The 23,836-nt window shown below is 40.2% G+C and overlaps 1 protein-coding gene across 1 annotated transcript; it reads left to right on the top strand.

The window, feature by feature from the left end:
* The first annotated feature begins 94 nt into the window (after positions 1–94).
* LOC124271429 (ankyrin repeat domain-containing protein 13D-like) lies at positions 95–22,761 on the top strand. Its single transcript, XM_046706581.1, is given in 14 exon segments — positions 95–273; positions 850–985; positions 5,981–6,105; positions 7,766–7,811; positions 11,184–11,237; positions 12,544–12,633; positions 13,080–13,267; positions 14,098–14,256; positions 16,139–16,415; positions 17,200–17,255; positions 17,257–17,359; positions 18,169–18,266; positions 19,796–19,875; positions 20,594–22,761. Coding segments are annotated over 14 exon segments (1,722 nt in total). The 5' UTR covers positions 95–177; the 3' UTR covers positions 20,808–22,761.
* Positions 22,762–23,836: the final 1,075 nt, after the last annotated feature.

Below are 23,836 nucleotides of genomic sequence, written 5' to 3'. Positions count from 1 at the left end.
CTATCATTTGTTTCTGTTATCAATGACAAAATATCGTAAACGTCTGCGTCTCTTTTGCGACTGCCGTAAAGTAGGTCACTTCCGAAATTGCAAATGAGTCAGAATGAAGTAGAATGCATTTCCTAGTTTTGGGTGTCGGCGAGCGTAATGATCTGTCAAAATACTTCTGACTGAAGCATGACCTCTAAGACATTATCTGAAGAGTTCCCCATACACTGGCTTGTATGGCACAATGATTATGAAAACCTTGACCGCGAGTTAGCAAAGAAAACGGTTAGTAATTAGGACTAGGCCTAGATGGCGTGTGAAAAAATTATCATGATGAACAGCGTTCACTGTTGTTGTCTAAGATTATGTTGTTTGGTTATATCCTCATAGTGGTTAGATTCAGTACAGGTGTCTAGTAAACATCCTTCAAACGGATAGTAAATGTGTTAATTTAATTTTGTTCACTTTTACCTCTTTGAAATTATCTTTTGTTTGCGAACAGAGGTGGGTTAACTTGCGTATAAAAACAATGAATTTGTCTCAAGATATGTATGTAAAGGATAATTAAGAATCATATTCACTTGTATTTTTTCTGTGACCTGACAATGGTTATTTCATGCTTCCCCTCCTCTACACCACCCAACATCAATAATTATGTTCAGAAGCATCAAAAGTCCAAACTTCCTTGAATGAGGTACAGGCATGTCTCTACTTTGGTGCATACAAATAGTTTTGGTTTATGGTTGATTGTTATTATTAGCAAACATTATATGCCAATGTTTATTTACAATTCAAACAATGGATCTGCAGGTGTACATGGTGTGAACATGGTAAAATCTGAGTAAATTATCATTTTTGCAGCATGATAAGGAGTTGTTGGACCCTAGGGGTAGAGCTCCTCTGCAGCTAGCAGTGACCCTAGGGCACATTGAAAGTGCTCGTGTTTTGCTGAGACATGGAGCTGACGCCAATTCTGAAAATCTCAAATACTGGTCAGGTATGTATTTAAAAACAGAACACAGACCTCGGAATGAGCACACCGTATGTTTATAACTCATACATGTTTATAACTCATTTTTGTCAGTACTACACTGACTTTCTATGAACATTCTTATTGAGCAGAGACAATAGTTCTGCATTAATCAACAAATAGGCTTACAAGATGTTTTAAGAGGTGATGCAACGGCATTTTATGTTTTCCTGTAGGCAAGGTTTGTCACAAATTGTTTTAGTGTTTAAGAAAAATGTTCAGTTTTGATAAAGATAAGTAACATTTTAAAAAATTGTCGAAGCTACTAGATCTCTAACAAGAAAATTACCTTTAGGATGAAATCTGTACTTGAATTATTAAGCATGGAATAATGTAATGCAAGGTACAGTCAGGACGTGTTAAAGCCAGGCCATGTGATGACCACTTTAAAAAACTATAGCCTACATTGTAAGGATCAGTCAAAATGAATTGATCTGCAGTAGCTGAAAACCCTGCTGTGTCCTTATCTCCCACTTGTGCAACCATCACAAGTGTTAATTCTTTTGTTTTCAAAGTAAATTGAAATGTAAATTGACTGACTTGTTAATAAACTTGCAACCATGTTACAGCCATATTTTTAGACCAAACATAGCATGTTCAAAAGTGCTACATGTAAGGATGACCTTTGAAACTGTCATTTTCCTGTTAGTCATCCATTTCAGCATAAATATGATGTAAGCCAGGCAATATTGTATTTGGGACACCTTAATCATATTTATGCAGAGGCCCAGATAACTTGCGGTAAAATACGCATAGAAAATTTCCAATTACGCATTGAAAAATAATTGTTGCGTACCAATTACGCATTTAAAATGTTAGATACGCAAAATGTTTAAAACAAATGCGTACGGAATATATTTATAAAAATCGCTTGCGTAATGAAAAAGACATGGATTGCTATCAAGTTGTACTGTTAGTATAGGACTGGTGTTGTACTGTCAGTATAGGATGAGGGATTTTTAATGAAAGCAGTGGGTAACGGAAAATGAAATACCCACTCAACATTCATAATACCCACTCCCAAAAAATACAGTGGGTACGGTACCCACATGAGCTAAATCTTATCTGGAGCTCTGTTTATGCATTTATGAAGCCAAAAGTCTTGTCTGTACAAATCTATGCACTACACATGTTGTCTTCCAGATTTACTAACAAATTTACAAGGTCATTTAAAAATTTAACGATGATCCATGGTAGAACTGGTCGCTTGCTACCAATGTTTGTCGTAAGAGGAGAATGATGGGTTCAGGTGGTCATGCTCACTGAATTGGTTGATGTGTTTCATTTTAATCCCAACTGCCAAGATCAATGTTTATGATGCAAATTACTGTTAAGTTCAGCATTAAGCAGCAAACGAACGAAGAATACAAGATTTTATCAATATTTCACATGACATTCTTCTATACCAGAACTGTGATAACTGTTTAAAGTAGATTCTTTGGGACTTTTTGGTATATCAGTCAATGGATTAGAAAATGAATCAATCTGAAACCCTGAATCCTTATAATAACAAGGTTTGATCATGTCTTGTTAAAAAAGTGATATTAGGACAGTACATGAACACCATTGTCTCTTTTAGTAGCACTGTAGAATCTATCGTGTCAGTGGAGGCTGACTGACTTCTGCATTTCCGCTACTTTACTGTTTCAACAGGAGTTTCGACCCTGAAGACAGGGTTACGACCCATGAAGAACATTGATCTTCAGTAACCTAGTGCTTGTCATAAGAGGCGACTAACGGCACTAGGTGGTCAGGCTCGCTGACTTGGTTGACACGTCATCGGTTCCCAATTGCGTAGATCGATGCTCATGCTGTTGATCACTGGATTGTCTGGTCCAGAACTGATTATTTACAGACCGCCGTCATATAGCTGGAATAGTGCTGAGTGTGGCGTAAAACTAATCTCACTCACTCAATAGGAGTTTCAGTACATGTGGTAGTACCTTTAGCAGTTTAGCAAGCAAGTGATCAGCAATTGGATAGGACATGGTATTAGAGTTGAGGTTGCATATATATATACAGGGATTAACAAAAAAGAAAACAGTGAGGCCACAAATGTAGCCTGATAAAATGATGATAGTGATGTACATGAACAATGATGATAGAGATGATTGATGGCTGTGTGTGATTCTAGTTGATGAACGTTTTATAGGCTGATGGAAAGGTATTACCTTGGCTTGGATTTGTCTTTTGATGTCACTGCTGTCATCACTAAATCACCTTTGCATATTTTGTTTTGTTGCATTTTTCCCCCCGAACTTTGATACTTGAAAGGCTAATCTTAACTATATAACACCGATATACACAGATGTTGATCACTATCTCGCTGAAGGTACCAGCACATTTACTGGAATATATATTTCATTGAGAGAATAAATTGGTTGAAATCTATACTAGATTTGTGTTCATTACTATTGCTGAAGCTGTGAATCAACTCCTGTTGTCTAAACCTGTGTTGTCTGAACTACTGTTGTCTGAACCTGTGTTGTCTGAACTACCGTTGTCTAAACCTGTGTTGTCTGAACTACTGTTGTCTAAACCTGTGTTGTCTGAACTACTGTTGTCTAAACCTGTGTTGTCTGCACTACTGTTGTCTAAACCTGTGTTGTCTGCACTACTGTTGTCTAAACCTGTGTTGTCTGAACTACTGTTGTCTAAACCTGTGTTGTGTGAACTACTGTTGTCTAAACCTGTGTTGTCTGAACTACTGTTGTCTAAACCTGTGTTGTGTGAACTACTGTTGTCTAAACCTGTGATGTCTGAACTGCTGTTGCCTAAACCTGTCTTGTCTGAACTACTGTTGTCTAAACCTATGTTGTCTGAACACTTTTGCCTAAACCTGTCTTGTCTGAACTGCTGTTGTCTGAACTACTGTTGTCTGAACTGCTGTTGTCTAAACCTGTGTTGTGTGAACTACTTTTGTCTAAACCTGTGTTGTGAACTACTGTTGTCTAGACCTGTGATGTCTGAACTACCGTTGTCTAAACCTGTGTTGTGTGAACTACTGTTGTCTAAACCTATGTTGTCTGAACTACTTTTTGTCTAAACCTGTGTTGTGTGAACTACTGTTGTCTAAACCTGTGTTGTGTGAACTACTGTTGTCTAAACCTGTGATGTCTGAACTGCTGTTGTCTAAACCTGTCTTGTCTGAACTACTGTTGTCTAAACCTATGTTGTCTGAACTACTTTTGTCTAAACCTGTGTTGTCTGAACTGCTGTTGTCTGAACTATAGTTTGGCATGAAATGCATGTTGACCCGTTTTTTTGTAAATATCTCTTCATCCAATGACCCAATCGATCTCAAACTGTGCAAGTGGATGTTTTGTCAGACAACCTAATCACATTGTAAATCACCGATTTTATGCATTTGTATTAAAGAATCTGTCTATGTAACTGTCAACAAAATAAACAGCAGACCGCAGACTGCTTGCAGAGGGAGGGAGCCAATGACCTGTAACAGTGGCAGTGTTGGGTCATAAAGGTAAATGCACGTGCAGTTCATGATAGTTACCTGTGCACTGCACAGTGATAGACCGCTTGGATCATTCACATTGACTACTTCTAGCTGTCATCATGAAAGTTTATTCAGATGATGCTAAGCGTTTAATTAGAAATGTGTTGAATTTTTTTAAAAAGAGAGCAAGCGTAGCAAACCCGATTTATAAGGTGTCGGATTACATGAAGCGTACAACTTTTGCTCCTGGCATGAAAAGAACATCGTGCTAAAAATTGTGAAAAATAAACCAACAACCAATAAACAAAACCTTGTACAAAAAGGTAGGCATCCAAAGTTAGATTCTTTTGACATCAGGGTCATCAGAGATGTCATTCGCCGGCTATTTGCTAGAAATGAACACCTCTTCATACCTGTCACGTGCATAGCTGACCTACATTGACGAACGATGACCTTTATGACCCAACACTGCCACTGTTACAGGTCATTGGCTCCCTCCCTCTGCAAGCAGTTTGCGTTCTGCTGTTTATTTTGTTGACAGTTACATAGACAGATTCTTTAATACAAATGCATAAAATCGGTGATTTACAATGTGATTAGGTTGTCTGACAAAACATCCACTTGCACAGTTTGAGATCGATTGGGTCATTGGATGAAGAGATATTTACAAAAAAACGGGTCCACGTGCATTTCATGCCAAACTATACTGTTGTCTGAACTGCTGTAGTCTAAACCTGTGTTGTCTGCACTACTGTTGTCTAAACCTGTGATGTCTACACTACTGTTGTCTAAACCTGTGTTGTCTGAACTGCTGTAGTCTAAACCTGTGTTGTCTGCACTACTGTTGTCTAAACCTGTGTTGTCTGCACTACTGTTGTCTAAACCTGTGATGTCTGAACTGCTGTTGTCTAAACCTGTGTTGTCTGCACTACTGTTGTCTAAACCTGTGATGTCTGAACTGCTGTTGTCTAAACCTGTGTTGTGTGAACTACTTTTGACTAAACCTGTGTTGTGTGAACTACTGTTGTCTAAACCTGTGATGTCTGAACTGCTGTTGCCTAAACCTGTGTTGTGTGAACTACTGAACTACTGTTGTCTAAACCTGTCTTGTCTTAACTACTGTTGTCTAAACCTATGTTGTCTGAACACTTTTGCCTAAACCTGTCTTGTCTGAACTGCTGTTGTCTGAACTACTGTTGTCTGAAATGCTGTTGTCTAAACCTGTGTTGTCTGAACTGCTGTTGTCTAAACCTGTGTTGTCCGAACTACTGTTGTCTGAACCTGTGTTGTCAGAACTGCTGTTGTCTGAACCTGTGTTGTCTGTACTACTGTTGTCTGAACTACTTTTGTCTAAACTGCTGTTGTCTGAACCTGTATTGTCAGAACTGCTGTTGTCTGAACTACTGTTGTCTGAACTACTTTTGTCTGAACTACTTTTGTCTAAACTGCTGTTGTCTGAACTACTTTGTCTAAACCTGTGTTGTCTGAACTGCTGTTGTGTGTTTTAGTTCTCCATGAGTCAGTGAGCACAGGTGACCCTGAGCTGGTTCAGATGATTCTCCAGCACAGGGACTACCAGAGGTACACAAAGAGGACTGTTGGTGTACCTGAGCTGCTGCAGAAACTCAAGGAGGTGAGTTCCCATGGGCATCCAATCACCTCTAGTTGGTCCGGTAGTTGTAGATTGGGTGGCCAGAACAACTGTTTAGGATTGCAGGCCATTATTTATGAGGAGGATGTTGACTACTGGTGTGCATAGACATAATGATATTTTGTACCTACACAGCTGCGAATTTCCCAGACATAGCTGTTTACTGATACCAAGAACTAATTATGTTTCCAAATAACCAGAACCTGTGAAGATCCAGATTAGAATTGGTCTTCAGCAACCCATGCTTGTCGTAAGAGGCAAATAAAGGGATCGGGTTGTCAGACGCACTGACTTGGTTGACACATGTAATCATATCCCAACTGCATAGATCAATGCTCATGCTGTTAATCACTGGATTGTCTGGTCCAGAACTGATTATTTACAGATCGCCTCCTTATAGCTGGACTATAGCTAAGTGTGGCGTTAAACACCAAATATACCAACAAAACAAATCCAGATAACCAGGACATATGCTTCAGTTGTACCAGATAGTCCAACTCTAATCACTTCACTTATGCTTTCACACTGGTGCTGGCACATGGAAATTAACAGTGCTAATGCGCTGGACCACACCCAGATGCTGTGTCTGTGAAAATCCTCTTATCATGTCACTATGATTCAAGTTATAGTGTCAGTTCCCGGAGAGAGACTAGAAATCAATAAACCTACCAGCTGACAGACATAGAAACTAATCCCCTGATAGGCTTAGGAAATGTTTGACCTTCCACCATGTTCAAACAATATTATAAATGCTGCCATATTGTGTCAATAATTTTTATCATGAATCTGCGTTATATGAGATGAACCATTTTTGACTATTGATTTATTTATATGTTTGTAATTTGAAAATTGCTGGTAATTTTATCCATCTATGGATTCAATTTTGTCACTTTCCTTTTATAGTTTATATATTAGCTGATTTTTTATCTTTGTTTTTTTTAAAAATGTTTTTTTATGTTTGAAATGTGTGATTTTCCGTCATGCTCCATTGAAATTGTTGAAGATATGTATACATGAAGTTGTATACATGGGCCTTCGTATGTCAGAATTTGTATTCTTTTGTGACTGTTTTGGAAATTTAAAAATTTTCGGAAATGATACAAGATGTATTGAGAAAATATTGCAATTTGACATAAGTTTGCATTTGGCTGATTTAAATAAGGCTTTCAAGACTTTTATTTGTTTTGTAATAAGGTAAAAAAATTGGCAGAAAGAGTCACTTATTAAAACTTTACACAAGGTAAATTTGTTTTCTGAAAATTTTGATAATGATGAAGTTTTGTGTTTCACTAAAACATGATCACGGTTGTCAGGTGACCATGATCGAACGGTGTGTCATGGCGTGGGAGGAAATCTGAAGTGTAGGAGTTAAGATCCATGGGTATAGTGCTGAAAGTGATACTGGGACATCTGAACTTGCCTTATTCAACACATAAAAACTCAATTATTTACGTACCTGGGTCCCAGTCCACAAAGCGTTCGTAAGCCTATGGTAAACTATAGAGTTATGACTGGTCGTAATGTTACAAACGCTCCATTGCAGGGATCAAACTGGTATCATTGTAAGGATCACTTCTAAGCATGTGGATTGGTTGGTTAAATATGTTTTCTCTTAATAATAATTGCTATCCATATTTTTCAGTCCCCCGACTTCTACGTTGAAATGAAGTGGGAGTTTGCCAGCTGGGGTAAGTGACATCTCAATCTCAGAATGTAATGACTCTGTATGTGCCCCTTATGTATGAATATAGGGATGTAAACGCCTTTCTAACTAGACCGTGAAGATGAGTTTCAGAACGCATGCTTGTCATAAGAGGCAACTAATGGGATTGTGTGGTCAGACTCGCTGACTTGGTTGACACATGTCATCATATCCCAATTGCGTAGATCGGTGCTCATGCTGTTGATCACTGGAGTGTCTAATACAGTGTGATTTATGTCACAAGCATGTTGATGAATGATTATTTACAGACTGCTAGTGAGGCTTAAAACAGCAAACAAATGTTCTTTATGATAATAGTTTTCGTCACACAATACCTGTCATAAGTAGCTCCCCATTTTCAAGATCAGCTCAAAACCTGTGCAGACTGTATGAACTGAGAGGCAGAGTAGGTCCCCATAGTCTGTCTGACCTGGTTATCTACAAACCACAGAGTGATGTCACTTTATATCAAAGATTGCTTCAGATTGTGATACTTCATCAACATGTAGCACATGTTATATTTGGGATTACACTTTCTCAATAAAGTACAGATTCAACCCAACAAAAGTACGTTGGGTTGAGTCCCACCTGGGATTCAAACCCACAACCTCAGGGACTCAACCCAACAAAAGTACTAGAATCTGTACTTTACTTAGAAAGTGTAATCCCAAATATAACGTGTTACATTTGACCAATTTCTAAATGGCATTGTGTATTTCATTTATCAACATGTTTGTGAGAAATTTATCAACATGGTCACTTTGGTCCTTTTCCATTACTCCATAACATGCTGAAACTTCCATCTTGTCAGTTCTTCCCCAAGGAAGTAATAGATCTTCTCTCCTAATTTCAGGCAACTGGATTCTTTTTTATATATTCCTCCTTGGGGTACTTATTTTAAATGTCCATTTAAAATCCCTACGACAGTTGTAACAATATTTGAATAAAATATTTACAAAACAAAAACTACGTTTTGTCTTGTGAGACCACCCTTACAGGGCCCTACGGCCCCCTACAGCCAAGAGCAGGTAACTCTAGACTATAACCTCGTACCTCACTTTCACCGGCTAGACGTCAGTCCACTTCGACGAAGTTAAATTTCCCTAAGCGACTATGAGTGTTTCAGAAATAGCTACTGTATGTATGGTTCTTGTTTTTCCCTGCATGGGCGATTTGGAGATTTGTTCTGAATATTTTCATTCATCTTTTTGGTTGTAACTTGGTACCTGTCACTGTCGGCTCGCCAGGTGCGTGTCAAGATGGCGGACAGGTCCCTTCGCTATCCTCATTGTTCATTGGCTTCCCATGTGGTTTGCAATGTTTAGTGTGGTTATAGTGTTTTATTTGTATGTTATTACATGTGGGGCGTTGTTTACGCTGCTAGCATTTTCTTTATATATGCTATCAGTCGTAATTGTTAGTTATGTTGCAGTGTGTCTTACTTGTTATTATCAACTTCATGCTTACATTATCGCATTAGTTGTGGTCGCCCATGCGTGTTTTTTCATATATATATGTATGTATGGGTAGGTTACTGCACGGTTTTTATCACTTGTTGCAGTTTAAATCCTGTACTTCGTGCCTCGCTGCTATACCCGTGAGGGACACTCACGAGGTGTGCTTGCGATGCCTGATGGAGGCTGATCATGAGGAGACGGGTTTTCCAGCGTGTGCTATTTTTACCCCTAAGACTATTAAGTCCAGGCGGGTGGATAGGCTGTTTTACAGCAATTTGCTTCGGTCGGGGGGTGATATCTGGGTCCACTATTTCACAATCTGTCGGCTCTTTCCCTCCAGCTGTTATCGTGGAAGACGGCTTTTCTTGTGGCGGTAACTTCAGGCAGGCGGGTAGGCGATATTCACGCAATGTCGGCCGATCCCGCGCTCACTGTTTTTCACCAAGACAGAGTTAGCATACGGCTGCCTGATACTTACCGCCCTAAGAAAGATAGTCCCTTTCATGTGACAGCGCCTATTGAGCTCCCGGCTTTCACTCAGCCTTCCCTGTCCGGTACCTCTCTATGACGTGCTCACATCTTAGATGTCCGTAAGACCCTTAAGGCTTATATCAAGCGAACAAGGGGTATCTGTAAGGATAACCAATTGTTTTGTTGTTATGGCGGGGTCAAGGCTGGTCTTCCGGCGACCAAGCAAACCATATCTAGGTGGCTTGTCTCTGCCATACATATGAGCTATACTCACACAGGTCGTATCCCGCCTGTAGGTTTGAAAGCTCATTCGGTTAGGGCAGTTGCTACATCGAAAGCTTACGCTGCAGCCCTGCCCATTGAGGAGATCTGCTCCGCGGCTATTTGGAGCCGACCGAGTATGTTCATCTGTCATTACCAACTTGAAAGACTCTCCAGTGAACGTGCTCGGTTCGGTCAGTCAGTTCTCTCCAGTGGGCATGGTTCCACCTCTTGAGCTTTCGAGGATTTTATGACATGAACCATTATCTGCCGATTTTAACTGGTGTTGGGTTTTTAAAAACTTTTACCTATTCCCTTGGTGACGGGTTTTTATGTGGTGATGGTTTTTATCCCCATGTCTTTTGCATTACTCCGTTCTGCTCTAGACTTATTTGCCTTGGAAACCTTTGCTTAATAGAAGTATTACGGCATTTTGTTTCTTGGGGCTTATTGCGGGATTCCCTTATCTTCACTTCCGATTGATTACGTGAGGGAGGGGGGGTTTATCTCGGCTGTTTACATTAGCGAGGTTTCGCATTGTAATTATAATGTGTTCGACCCTGACCCTGGCTCATGCCCCCGCCTGATTGGCTATGGTGGACACGTGACCGGGTAAGTGAGCTTTTTCCTGCTATTTTTAGAGTGGTGTGTGTGTGTGTGTGTGTGTGTGTGTGTGTGTGTGTTATGTGACAGAATGCCACTCCTTAGCTCCGTCTTTAGGAGTCTGTCTTATGCTTATAAGTACCCCAAGGAGGAATATATAAAAAAGAATCGATCTAACCTGTAGAGGTTTCAGATTCTTTGAATATATTCCTCCTTGGGGTACGGCTCCGCCCACCCCCACATTCTGTCTGATTTCGTTCAGCATGGAAAGTGAGGTACGAGGTTATAGTCTAGAGTTACCTGCTCTTGGCTGTAGGGGCCGTTAGGGCCCTGTAAGGGTGGTCTCACAAAACGTAGTTTTTGTTTTGTAAATATTTTATTCAAATATTGTTACAACTGTCGTAGGGATTTTAGATGGACATTTAAATGGTTATAAGTACCCCAAGGAGGAATATATTCAAAGAATCTGAAACCTCTACAGGTTAGTTCGAATTTAATATATATTTTTTTCTTAGTTACTATTTGACTATGTGAACCATGCTGATATTTTGGTTTGTTTGTTCCAGTCCCCCTGATCTCTCGCATGTGCCCTAGTGACACATACAGGGTGTGGAAGAGTGGTAAGTCACAGTCATGGTACCTGTTTGTTTTAACCAGACCTAGATCACCTTCGTGGTGTAGTGGTTAAAGCGTCCGCCCAGAGGCGGAAGGTCGCGGGTTCGATCCCCAGCCATGTCATTCCAAAAGACGTTAAAATATGGTACTTGTTGGTCCCTGCCTGGCTCTCGGCATTACTGGGTACAACAAGGACTGGTCGGCTCGGAGTCAGTATAATGTGTCTGAGTGGTGTGTTCATGCTTAACTGCGGCATGGTATCTTAGTGAGCTAGCACTATAAAACCAGCTTAAGTCTGGGCTAGTCAAGCAGCCACATATACCCACACATGCACATCGTCATATGAGCGAAATATTCTTAAGTTTGACGTTAAACCCCATTTCACCTCACCTTTAACCAGACCTAGTTTTAGTGCATCAACTTCAGCTGCCTCAACATTTCTGTGGATCCAACAAGAGAAGATATAATGCAGTTATTTATGATTATCTGGATGGGCACCTTGTGAACTACCGGTAATATGCACTCTAAAACTTTAAACCCCATGTCTGAAATGACAGTTACAGTCAAGAGCACTCTGAAGCAAAAGAATCAATACATTTCAGCAGCTATAATTCCTGTTCAAATCATCTTTGTAGTCATGTTAACTCATTAGTCAAATCAATAATGATGACTTACATCTTCTTGCTAAGCATTCAGTGACCTCACCTAGGAAATCTTCCCCTCCACATAAACATGTTTTAATGAGAAGGAAAACTAAGTTCTATGGATAGTCAACTTCTTTGTTGCAATGAGTGCGACGTTTCGGTGTAGGTACTAACTCCGTTATCAAGCAAGTGATACAACAATTTGAAGCAAGGAGAATATATACATTGCTGCATTGTGAGAACATTGGATATTTGATAAGTATATAATATCCTATGTACATCAACCTTGTTAATTGTATATACTCAGCAATGTATAATTCTCCTTGTTTCAAACTTCTAAAATGCCTCTCAAAGAAATTAATGTTTTATTTAATATCCTGTACTTGAAGCCGGTGGGGTAGCCTAATGGTTAAGGTATTTGCTCGTCACGATTAAGACCCGGGTTTGATTCCCCACATGGGCACAATGTGTGAAGCCCATTTCTGGGGACCCCGCCATAATATTACATGAATATTGCTAAAATAGGTGTGAAACTAAGCTCACTCACTCACTCACTTTACTTGAAGCAAATGCATCATAATGACACACTGTCTGTGATTCTTAACAGGAATCAATCATCTAATAAATCTGTTTTGTAAATATGTGTGTTGAATCTTGTGTGTTTCAGGTTCCAATGTCCGTATCGACACCACACTGTTGGGCTTCGACAACATGAACTGGCAGCGGGGCAGCCGAAGCTACATATTCAAGGGGGGAGGTATGTAACACCATGGGACAGAAAGGGTTGTGGGTGATGTAAGCTTGCAGGGACATGATCAGACTTCACATGAGGATGGGTGCAATGTGTGAAGCCCATTTCTGGTGTCCCCTGCCGTGATATTGCTGGAATATTGCTAAAAGCGGCGTAAAACCATACTCCCTCACTCACATGAGGAAATATGGCTGGGCAAAAATACTGCATTTTAACATTGTTTGTCCATTGTGTTTTTGTTACAAAATACATAGGTAATGTCAATAAAGGGTTTTTTTTAACAGAAGTAGCATTTGGGTGAATGTATAAAAGAATATGCCACAGTTGTCAAGTGATTTAGAGATTGCATTTTTCTTGTTAGCTTATTATTTCTTCAGATGAATGTTTCGTGTTTTGTTGTATGAAAATGGGATGTAGTGACTATCAATATCACCAGTGTTTGCTGACTACAGGGGACAGAGCGACTGTGATGGAGATAGATCACGATCAGCGCGAGGTGTACAGCGAGACGATGAAGATCTCTCCGTCCATGCCTGACTCCTCTATCATGAGACCCTCGGAGGCTGCCATCGCTGCCAGACTCACTTCCCCCATAGTCACCACCTACATAGATACTGAGAAAATCTCATTTGAGAGGTCAGTATCTTTCATACACATACAATAACTTTATAACAGACTCACTTCCCCCATAGTCACCACCTACATAGATACTGAGAAAATCTCATTTGAGAGGTCAGTATCTTTCATACACATACTATAACATTATAACAGAGTTACCTCCCCCATAGTCACCACCTACATAGATACTGAGAAAATCTCATTTGAGAGGTCAGTATCTTTCATACACATACTATAACATTATAACAGAGTTACCTCCCCCATAGTCACCACCTACATAGATACTGATAAAATCTCATTTGAGAGGTCAGTATCTTTCATACACATACTATAACATTATAACAGAGTTACCTCCCCCATAGTCACCACCTACATAGATACTGATAAAATCTCATTTACTATAGAGGTCAGGGTGGATCTTTCATACAGCCGATACTATAACTCACACTTACCGTGTCCAACAGAGTAATTTTTTTATAATGTTTATGGTAAACATATGAATATGATATAGTGTTATAGTAGCATCAAGCACATGGGATTGTTCCAATAGTAGATATTTGTGTTTTAGTTATCCATGGAGAAGTTGAAACATCTGTAAGAGTTATGAATTCAGTCATCACAATATATTTCAGTTTCAGTCTTTCAGATGATGATGATGATGATTAGTGAGTGAGTGAGTTAATATTGAAAGTCACATTGGCAGTATTTCGGCCATATTGTGACTATGAGTGTTGTATATCAAAAATAAACTCAGGCAAAATAAATGATGATGTGGAATCTGCATTAAACCTCTATATTTATCTCTATCAGGTAACAGTAAGGTATGTGTGCCACTGACCTACTTTCTTCCAGGTGTTCAGTGCAAGCAACGTGGAACTGGTCACTAAAACACGTACAGAGCACCTCACGCAACAAGACAAGGAGAAATCAAAACGCAACAATAAAACGCCCTTGGAGTCCTTTCTTGGAGTAGCGGAGGAGCACACCAAAACCCAGGCTGCAACAAATGGGGTAAATGTAATGCCCAGTGCCAGTTTGGCAAGTTTATCTATTTTTTTAGGGCGGTTATAGTTTAACTCTCCAGAACACTAGAAGTTGTACCATGATCACAATAGTTTATGTGGTGTTTTGCGTCTTTGTTAATCTTTATACCACAAGGTGAGGCAGAAGGCTGATAGCATAAAGCATAATGCAGGACACATAAAACCACATATACCTGAAGTGATACCGCTACAATGAGTTTATCTTACCAAATAAATATAAAATTGATTTGATTGATGGTGTATGAGGAATTTATTCAATCGCTCAGAAATATATTTCAATCCCTGGCAGTTAACATTGTATTTTATCCTGGTCACACAAACATTCTGATATGTGGGTAAGATAAAGCAACTTGTATAGTCTTCTGGATGTCTCCTATCCTGTAATTAGAGTGTTTAACTCTTTCTGAGAAATGGAATTTTGATGGGTATGATATTGAGAACCTCTTACAGATTCTCAGACTGGCTTGAAAATGTAGAAATATTTTTTTATATTATATTTAGCTCACCTGAACTGAGTGTCATGTGAGCTTTTGTCATGATACCACCTGCTGTGGCATCAATGGGGCATTTTCAGCCTCAGTTCACATGGTCTTCTGAAGCTTGAATATAAGTGAGTGAGTGAGTTGGGTTTTACCCTGCTTTTAGCAATATCTCAGACAGGGACACCAGAAATGGGCTTCACACATTGTACCCATGTAGGTAATCAAACCCGGGCCTTCGGCGTGACGAGCGAACGCTTTAACCCTTTGGCTACCTCACCACGGTAATATAACCCAGTAAACACAGGGCTAAATATGTCAACAATACTAACTACATGGAGTAACTCATTGACAAGACTCTGTAGACAGCAATACCCTGCCCCCGGTTTACCACCAGTTTGAAAAGTGCTGGTAGTTATCAATGGTCACATCACATCATATTAGTGAAATGTGGGAGGAAAATCCCAAGTGGATCAGGATGTAGAAATTACCTACTGTAGCAGGAAACCAACAAGAATGGGTGCGATGCTGTCCCACTAATCTACATGGTCTAATGTGAGTGTTTAAAATACCCACCTCCCTGACCTGATGATGTTTTTTGCTTGACCAGTCATCTTTTCAAACATGCAGGTCTGATGGTCTGAATGATATTCTTAGCAAATATGGTTAATAAAATAAAGGCTATGATCTTCTGTCTTAACAAAGTGGCTGTAAACTTGCAATAGTTATTCTAAACCGATCAACGATTCATGATCAGCGGATGATGCTTTATGGCAATTGTATTGACTTTAACTATTATTGTTCAGTCCAGTGTTAAAACATTGGAAACTAGATCTTTCCTGTTGATTTTCCTTGCTGGTCAAGCTGCCTGGGGGAAATATCTGTCTACATTTGTTTGTTTGTTTGATGCCACTTGGGGATGTGGGTTAGCCTTGTGGGTAAAGCACTGGCTTGTCACGCCGAAGACCCAGGTTCGATTCTCCACATGTGCGCAATGTGTGAAGCCCATTTCTGGTGTCCCCCACTGTAAAACCATACTCTCTCACTCACTTTAATGCCACGCGCAGCAATATTCCAACTATATGGGTTGTAAATAATCAAGTCTGGACCAGACAAGCCAGTGATCAACAGCATGAATACAATGACATGTGTCAACCAGGACAGCAAGCCCGACCACCCGATCCCGTTAGTTGCCTCTTACGACTAGCATAGGTTGCTCAATTCTAACCTGGATCTTCATGGGTTTTTTGAACACTACTAATGAAGAGGCCGCAAGATTGTATATTTTGAAATGGACTCGGCACCTGAACAGAATACCAGGAGCTTTACAGGATACAAGAGTACTAATCATCGTTTCCTTCTGTTCCACAGATATCATCAGTGTCTTATAATCCCTGTTCCATCACACCAGAGGAATATTTCAATAAAATGATCGACCTTGAGGAACGTGACATCGGTCGCCCAATCGAACAGGCAACAAAGACCCAGAAGTTCAAGGCCACCTTGTGGTTGTGCGAGACATTCCCTCTATCCCTGCAGGAACAAGTGGTGCCCATTATAGATCTGATGGCAGCTAGCAATGCCCACTTTAAGAAGCTTCGAGACTTCATCACTCTGCAGATACCAGCTGGCTTCCCAGCAAAGATTGGTAAGACAGGAACTGAATCACTATGTATGTCGCCATAAGGGTCAGATAGGGTAGTCCAGAGGTTAGTGGGTTTTTTCTTGACAGGCTACAGACATTGCTTTGATATCATGGTGGGTTTGTGACCATGGGGAAAAGTATTAGGTTTGAGGGTTTTCCTTTTCAAAAGTACCAGTAGTGGTGTGTGGCCCTGTGCATAGACTTGACTCGTGTGGGTTTCTAGAACTTCAGTCTTGTCCCACAACGACGCACACGTGACTCGTGGTCTCACCCTAGGCAAGTGAGTTTGTTCATAAATTTCCTCTATTCACCCAGCAGTGAATGGGTACCCGGTGTGATAAGTCATATGACTGTTAACCTTCTAGCACCTCACAGGCTGCTTTTGTTATCTGGGGTAAAAATGTGTTAGCGCCTTCAGCATACACAAGTGTGAGGAAACCAGTGCTTTATTAATACCCATAATGAATATCTGATGAATTGATCAATACAAGCATATCAACTATAATATATACAACAAAACTAGCTCCTTTGACCACATGATCTCTGTTATATCATAACCACAATTACTGCTGTGGGAGCTCTCACATAATAAAATGAAGTCTTTAGTAAGTAAATTTATTCCTAAGAAATTATCTTCAATAAAGACAGTTTTGAAATGTTTTGTTGGAAAGGAAACTAACTTATTACAGTTTATTTGGAAGCTCAACAAGCATATGGTTATAGCAGAGATGTTGGCTGTCTAATCTTAATACACTTTACCACTGTTTACCATTATGTATTATTTCAGAGATTCCACTGTTCCATGTCCTGAATGCCAGAATAACATTCGGCAACATCTTTGCAGATGGAGTCATCGGTGGAGGGTGTGTCCTGCATCCAAGATGAGGAAAGTGCGTGTGTTGTAGACGATAACTGTTTTACCCCACCGCCAGGGTACGGTCGTCTAGGTGAGCACATAATACTGTTGACGAGTTCACTGACTATTGTAGGGACAATATGGCCCATAAGTAGGTCACAGCACTTCGTTAAACCTTAGTACTTCCGGTGACAAACGTTTCATACCTTTTCAAATGGTGTCATGGTTGTCAATTAACAGTAAGAAACCAATAATCTGTGCAGGAATAAAGAATTTCCGATCTTACCATCCCCAAATTAGCCAACTATTATGACTGTCAATGGTTGTGACAGACAAGCATGGTTGTACACTTGGTTCGGTCTAGTAAAGTCAACGCGAGCCAAGAACCAGCTTAGTATAGGAAGTATCACCTTACGAGACTTCCAGGCCCTATTAATCACCTTAGGATACACCACATTATAACATGTGTGAACATAGTAGTATCTACTTGGTTAGTTGTTCATCTGTTTTCAGTCTGTTGAGGGAGAGGACCAGTGAAGATCCGGGTTAGAATATTGATCTTCAGTAGCCCATGCTTGTCGTAAGAGGCGACTAACGGGATCGGTTGGTCAGGCTCGCTGACTTGGTTGACACATGTCATCGGTTCCTAATTGCGTATATCGATGCTCATGCTGTTGATCACTGGATTGTCTGGTCAAGACTCGATTATTTACAGACCGCTGCCATATAGCTGGAATATTGCTGAGTGCAGCGTAAAACTAAACTCACTCACTGAAGGGGGAGAGGGAAACTGCCTTCCATTGACCAAACATATTCATTTCTTGTGAGATTGTTTTACGAAAAAAATGTTTCAGTTACTAAATGTAAGATGAGTGGTAACCATGGTAACTATATCTTTAGGTGACGCCCACCATTCAAGACTGAGAGATGAAGATGATGAACTCCTTCAGTTTGCAATACAGCAGAGCTTGATGGAGGCAGGCACAGAGAATGATCAGGTATGCTGACTCCTTAAGACCATGGCCTGCAGATGTATCAGGGGCACTACTTGTCCTTTAGACCATGGTCTGTAGATGTATCAGGGGCACTGCTAGTCCCATAGACCATGGTCTGTAGATGTAGCAGGAGCACTACTAGTCCTTTAGACTGTGGTCTGCAGATGTATCAGGGGCACTGCTCGTCCTTTAGACCGTGGTCTGCAGATGTATCAAGGGCACTGATAGTCCTTTAGACCATGGTCTGCAGATGCATCAGGGGCAGTGTTCACGAATAGCGTCTGACCATCTGACAAATCCGGCAGATTCGCCAACGGTCAGACAGAAGTCTACAACCCGCCGGCCCCAGTGTCTGACTGTATATTTCACAATGACTTTGACTGAAGTTGTTTTATATGACATGTGACACTTGTTTGCTGTTTATAAATCTTATGTTTGTTAATAATTTCAATGTCAATTATAAGAAATATTAAATCTAAAATGTGTGTTTAATTTTATTCCCTGTGTCCTGTGCATTTTCAATGGGTCAGAGAGACATTTGAAACTTACAGGACCCAATGTCCTGTGACTTTGAAACACCATTCGTGAACACTGATCAGGGGCACTGCTAGTCCTTTAGACCGTTGTCTGCAGATGTATCAAGGGCACTGCTAGTCCTTTAGACCATGGTCTGCAGATGTATCAGGGGCACTGCTAGTCCTTTAGACCATGGTCTGCAGATGTATCAAAGGCACTGATAGTCCTTTAGACCGTGGTCTGCGGATGTATCAGGGGCACTGCTCTTCCTTTAGCCCATGGTCTGCAGATGTATCAAGGGCACTGATAGTCCTTTAGACCATGGTCTGCAGATGTATCAGGGGCACTGCTAGTCCTTTAGACCATGGTCTGCAGATGTATCAAAGGCACTGATAGTCCTTTAGACCTTGGTCTGCAGATGTATCAGGGGCACTTGTAGTCCTTTAGACTGGTCTGCAGATGTATCAGGGGCACTGCTCTTCCTTTAGACCATGGTCTGCAGATGTATCAGGGGCACTGATAGTACTTTAGACCATGGTCTGCAGATGTATCAGGGGCACTGCTAGTACTTTAGACCGTGGTCTGTAGATGTATCAGGGGCACTGCTAGTCCTTTAGACCATGATCTGTAGATGTATCAGGGCACTGCTAGTACTTTAGACCGTGATCTGTAGATGTATCAGGGGCACTGCTAGTACTTTAGACCATGGTCTGTAGATGTATCAGGGGCACTGCTAGTCCTTTAGACCGTGGTCTGTAGATGTATCAGGGGCACTGCTAGTACTTTAGACCGTGGTCTGTAGATGTATCAGGGGCACTGATAGTACTTTAGACCGTGGTCTGTAGATGTATCAAAGGCACTGCTAGTCCTTTAGGTCTGCAGATGTATTGTTATCATTTGGCTAAGAGTAGGATCCTAGTGGTTCGTCCACAGACACACACTCAGTGAGTTACTGATGAAATACTAGTCATATCAGTGTTAAACTCAGCTTACTCACTCCCTGACTCTTATCCAAGGTGACATTCTGGGAGGCCCTGAACAAGACAACTCCCCCAACAGGTCCAGCTCGGGAGGAGGAGGAACGCCTGCTACAGAGGTAAGCACTGCCTATAGGGATGAACTGATTCATCCAGCTCGACCAACTGTCCATAGGCAGGAGTGCTTTAATGGTCAGTTGGAATTGTTAACATTTATGGTGGCCCGTGGTACTGGAACACCATGATAGATGATAAACACTATTGCCATACTATTGATGTTGTAGTAATGAATGTCCTCAATGTCTTCAATGTCCTGAGTGTTTTTGTAATTACTGTTTAATGTTGCATGAACAATGTCGCAGTTACCTGTGGCGATTTGAATGGACATCAGCACGTCTCTTCCAACAAAATTCAGATATTAATCAAAACAAATGTGAAAGCAAATGCAGGATTGTAAGTCTATTTATTATTACATTGGTGCGGTGGGGTAGCCTAGTGGTTAAAGTGTTCGCTCATCATGCCGAAGACCCAGATTTTATTCCCCACATGGGTACAATCTGTGAAGCCTGTTTCTGGTGTCCCCGCTGTGATATTGCTGTAATATTGATAAAAGCAGCGTAAAACTCAACTCACTCAATATTATTACTTAATTATTGCTACATTAAAACTGCCTTCAGTAGTCACCCTCTCATAAGACATGATGTCCCAATGGCACACAATCATAATGCTCTTGGGTTCACTGAAATTACATTTGGGGCACTGTAAACATCTGCTAGTAAGTTAGAATGACATATATATAGCACAGTGTAGGTAATGATACACGTTTTCCCTCTGCAGAGCGATAGCGGAGAGCCTGAGACAGAATTCTGGGCTTGAACCCAGTGGCCCTGTGGAAATTAGTCAGCCTCGTTCCTCACTGAATGATGAAGAAGTGCAGCTGCGTCTGGCCCTGGAATTGTCACAGAAGGAATCGGAAGAGTCCGTCAGACGTCGAAAAGAAGAAGAAGAGCAGTTAGAAGCAATCATAAAATTATCCCTTACCGACAAATGATGGGTGTTAGATCCACACTTTTACCTAGTCCAACTTCCTAGCAGAATAAAGGGGACAGCTTCATAGACAAACGAGCTTATCAGAGCAGTTTCTGGAATAGTTGTTGCCAGTTATGGTGCCCAAATTTGTGTGAATTGAGTTATAAATTTGTGACTTGTTCATGGCTTTTCATGATTTGTCCACTGATTTTGAACGCTGTGTTTTAGAGATGTAGGAGAGTTCCCAATTACAATTTAAACAGATCTTCTTCTTCCACAGAAGTGTATGTATGGAAATTTGACATATGCATGAATGAGTCTGCACATTTTATTTTGTACAATTTTTGTTACATCTGAGACAACAGCGTTTGTAATATTAAGTGTCTTTATGCAGAGATTGATATTGCCGCTATGGCTAATATTTATAGTCAATAACTGGATGTTGTTTGTGGACAATTTGAGCTTGACAAACGATAAATGATCCTTAAATAAAATAGCTTACTTTCTGTTTTTTGAGTTGAAACATCCAAGATAAATGAACAATTGTTAGAGATAAACATTGGAGGTGATGAGAGTAAATCGGTTCGATGAGAGTGGATCAGTTCAAAGCCAGTCTTGGTGGCTAAACTGTCAAGGGAGACAACCCATGGCAAAGCCAGTCTTGAGCAAGTAGTCTGTGAGAGGTAATCATTGTCCTCCCGGTTCGTTTCAAGATGTGACAAATGACTAACACAAGACAGAAGATGTTTTAATGCCTTTTTTATCACACAGCTAGGTGATGGTATCAATGGTGTATCATATGTATATTCTGAGTACATTATCAACAGATTTGTTATCTTTTCACACGTGCCATGGAATTTCCTTTGTCAATAATGAGGATTTTCCATTTGCAGAATTGCTGGAACTCTGACCTGTACCTTATTAGTAGTTGGTTTCTCATTAGGGAGCCAGTCACATGCTCTCTTGCATATCATTGTCTGGTAGGTTGACCATCAGTTTTCTCTAAATCCATTTGCAATCGTTTCCCTTTTTTGGCAGGCGATACATGTACCTGGGAATGTATTTGGCAGGTGATAGAAGTAACTGTGAATGAACTTGGTTATATAATCTCATGGTGTTGGTTATATAATCTCATGGTGTATTTTGCTATTTACAACACCACAGGTTGACAAGCCTGTGTACTCTGCTATAGCACATCTATAGCAGGTTGTCACATTTGATCTGACACTGTCACCTGTCAATCATCATCACCTGTCATTTGTCCCATTGACATGGTTTTTTAGGTGATGATGGAAACAATCATTATAAACTGCTCCTATCATGATGGACATAAGGAAGTAAATACTTTTTCATAAAACTTAAAATTAAAAATTCTGTTGGCACATGCACCATTGTCATATGCCAAATAGGGAAACGATTGCATTTACTGTTCTATGAAAATGCACAAAATCTAGTAATTAAGATTCTAACTCTCTACATACTTTGTGTGGTATAGATAAACCAATTCTGGCAGTGGTGATATGTCTGCATATAGGTGATTGGCGGTTATAGGTTTTGTTGGTTTTGTTCCTGTTTTTGCAAGGGTACTGATATTACCATCATGATTATTTGCAGATTCATTTCTGGTTGAAAGTTTACAATATAACCTAATGTATTGGCACAGAGTTGAAAGAGCTCACATGTATTCTACTTAAAGAGATGTATATGTAAAATCATTTTTAAAACTGGAAATATTCCAAAGGCTGGACCAATTTATTCTAGTTTATTTACAGAAAAGACAATCTTTAATTTTAGAAGTACCAAATCTGTTACAATGCATAGTTTATTTTAGAGAATTTTTAGGAATATCTGACAAGAATCATGTAATAAGCTTTCTTTCAGAATTTCTTAAATACTTTGCCATTTAATAAGTGATTTTTATTTCTATGACATCCGTTGGAAAATAGGGGTTAAACTATATGCTCTTATCATGGTACAGTACGTATTGCGGTACTAGGCCTTCGGTTCGGTTTGATCTGTTTCTGTTCAGTTTATGAGATATGATCATAATGCAGAAAATTTACAAGAAGAGCCAAACCTAACATTGTTTGATAACATGGATTAAAAATAACCATAATCTTTGTTATTTGAATGAACAAGACTGTCATATTATGACTAGATAGAAATGACGGTACGAAAAACGAAAATACCGATTTTTGGATTGCATTACAGTATACCGAACCGAAGGCAAAATTACCGCAGTATACCGTTTCACCTCTATTGCAAAAGTCTTGGGGACCCAGTCATTGGCACAATTCTCCGTGAAGAGTTACCTCCCTTAAACAAGCCAGAAACATTTGTTGAAGTTATTTAACCATATTCGACCTGATCATGTCTAGGTTTACAGGCAATGTATCCATGTTTGTGGGTTCCACCTAAGTGGTAAACGGCAATGATTTACATCACTTCAGGCTTTCCTGCCACATTGTGTTAAACCACACTAGGGGCGGTGGGGTAGCGTTACAGCGTTTGCTCGTCAGGCTGAAGACCCGGGTTCAATTCCCCACATGTGAAGCCCATTTCTGGTGTCCCCTCTGTGATATTGCTGGAATATTGCTAAAAGCAGCATAAAACTAAACTCACTCACTGTTAAACCACACTCACTGGCATTAATATCAACAGCCAGGATTTTCTTCATTTCTTGATACATTAAAATATGGTACTTGTTGGTCCCTGCCTGGTGCTCGTCATTTATGGGTACAACAAGGACTGGTCGGCTCGGAGTCAGTATAATGTGTCTGAGTGTGATATTCATGCTTAACGGCTTCATGGTATCTAAATGAGCTAGCACTATAAATCATCTTAAGTCTGGGCTAGTACAAGCAGCCACACATACACACGCATGCACGTCTTCATATGAGCGAAATATTCTCAAGTACGATGTAAACCCTCATGTCACCTCACCTCATATCTTGATATGAGGATTTTTAGAGAGGAATTTTGCTAGAAGACAGAAAACTATAAAATGATAAGTCCTTTCTTGAATCATGATGCCTCCGTTCATGCAAAGAC

This window comes from Haliotis rubra, unplaced genomic scaffold (genome assembly GCF_003918875.1).
Source record: "Haliotis rubra isolate DU_JTF1 unplaced genomic scaffold, ASM391887v1 Scf160, whole genome shotgun sequence".
NCBI classification, from domain to species: Eukaryota; Metazoa; Mollusca; class Gastropoda; order Lepetellida; family Haliotidae; genus Haliotis; species Haliotis rubra.
The sequence above is the reverse complement of the archived record's forward strand: the minus strand, read 5'-3'. Positions and strand labels throughout refer to the sequence as shown.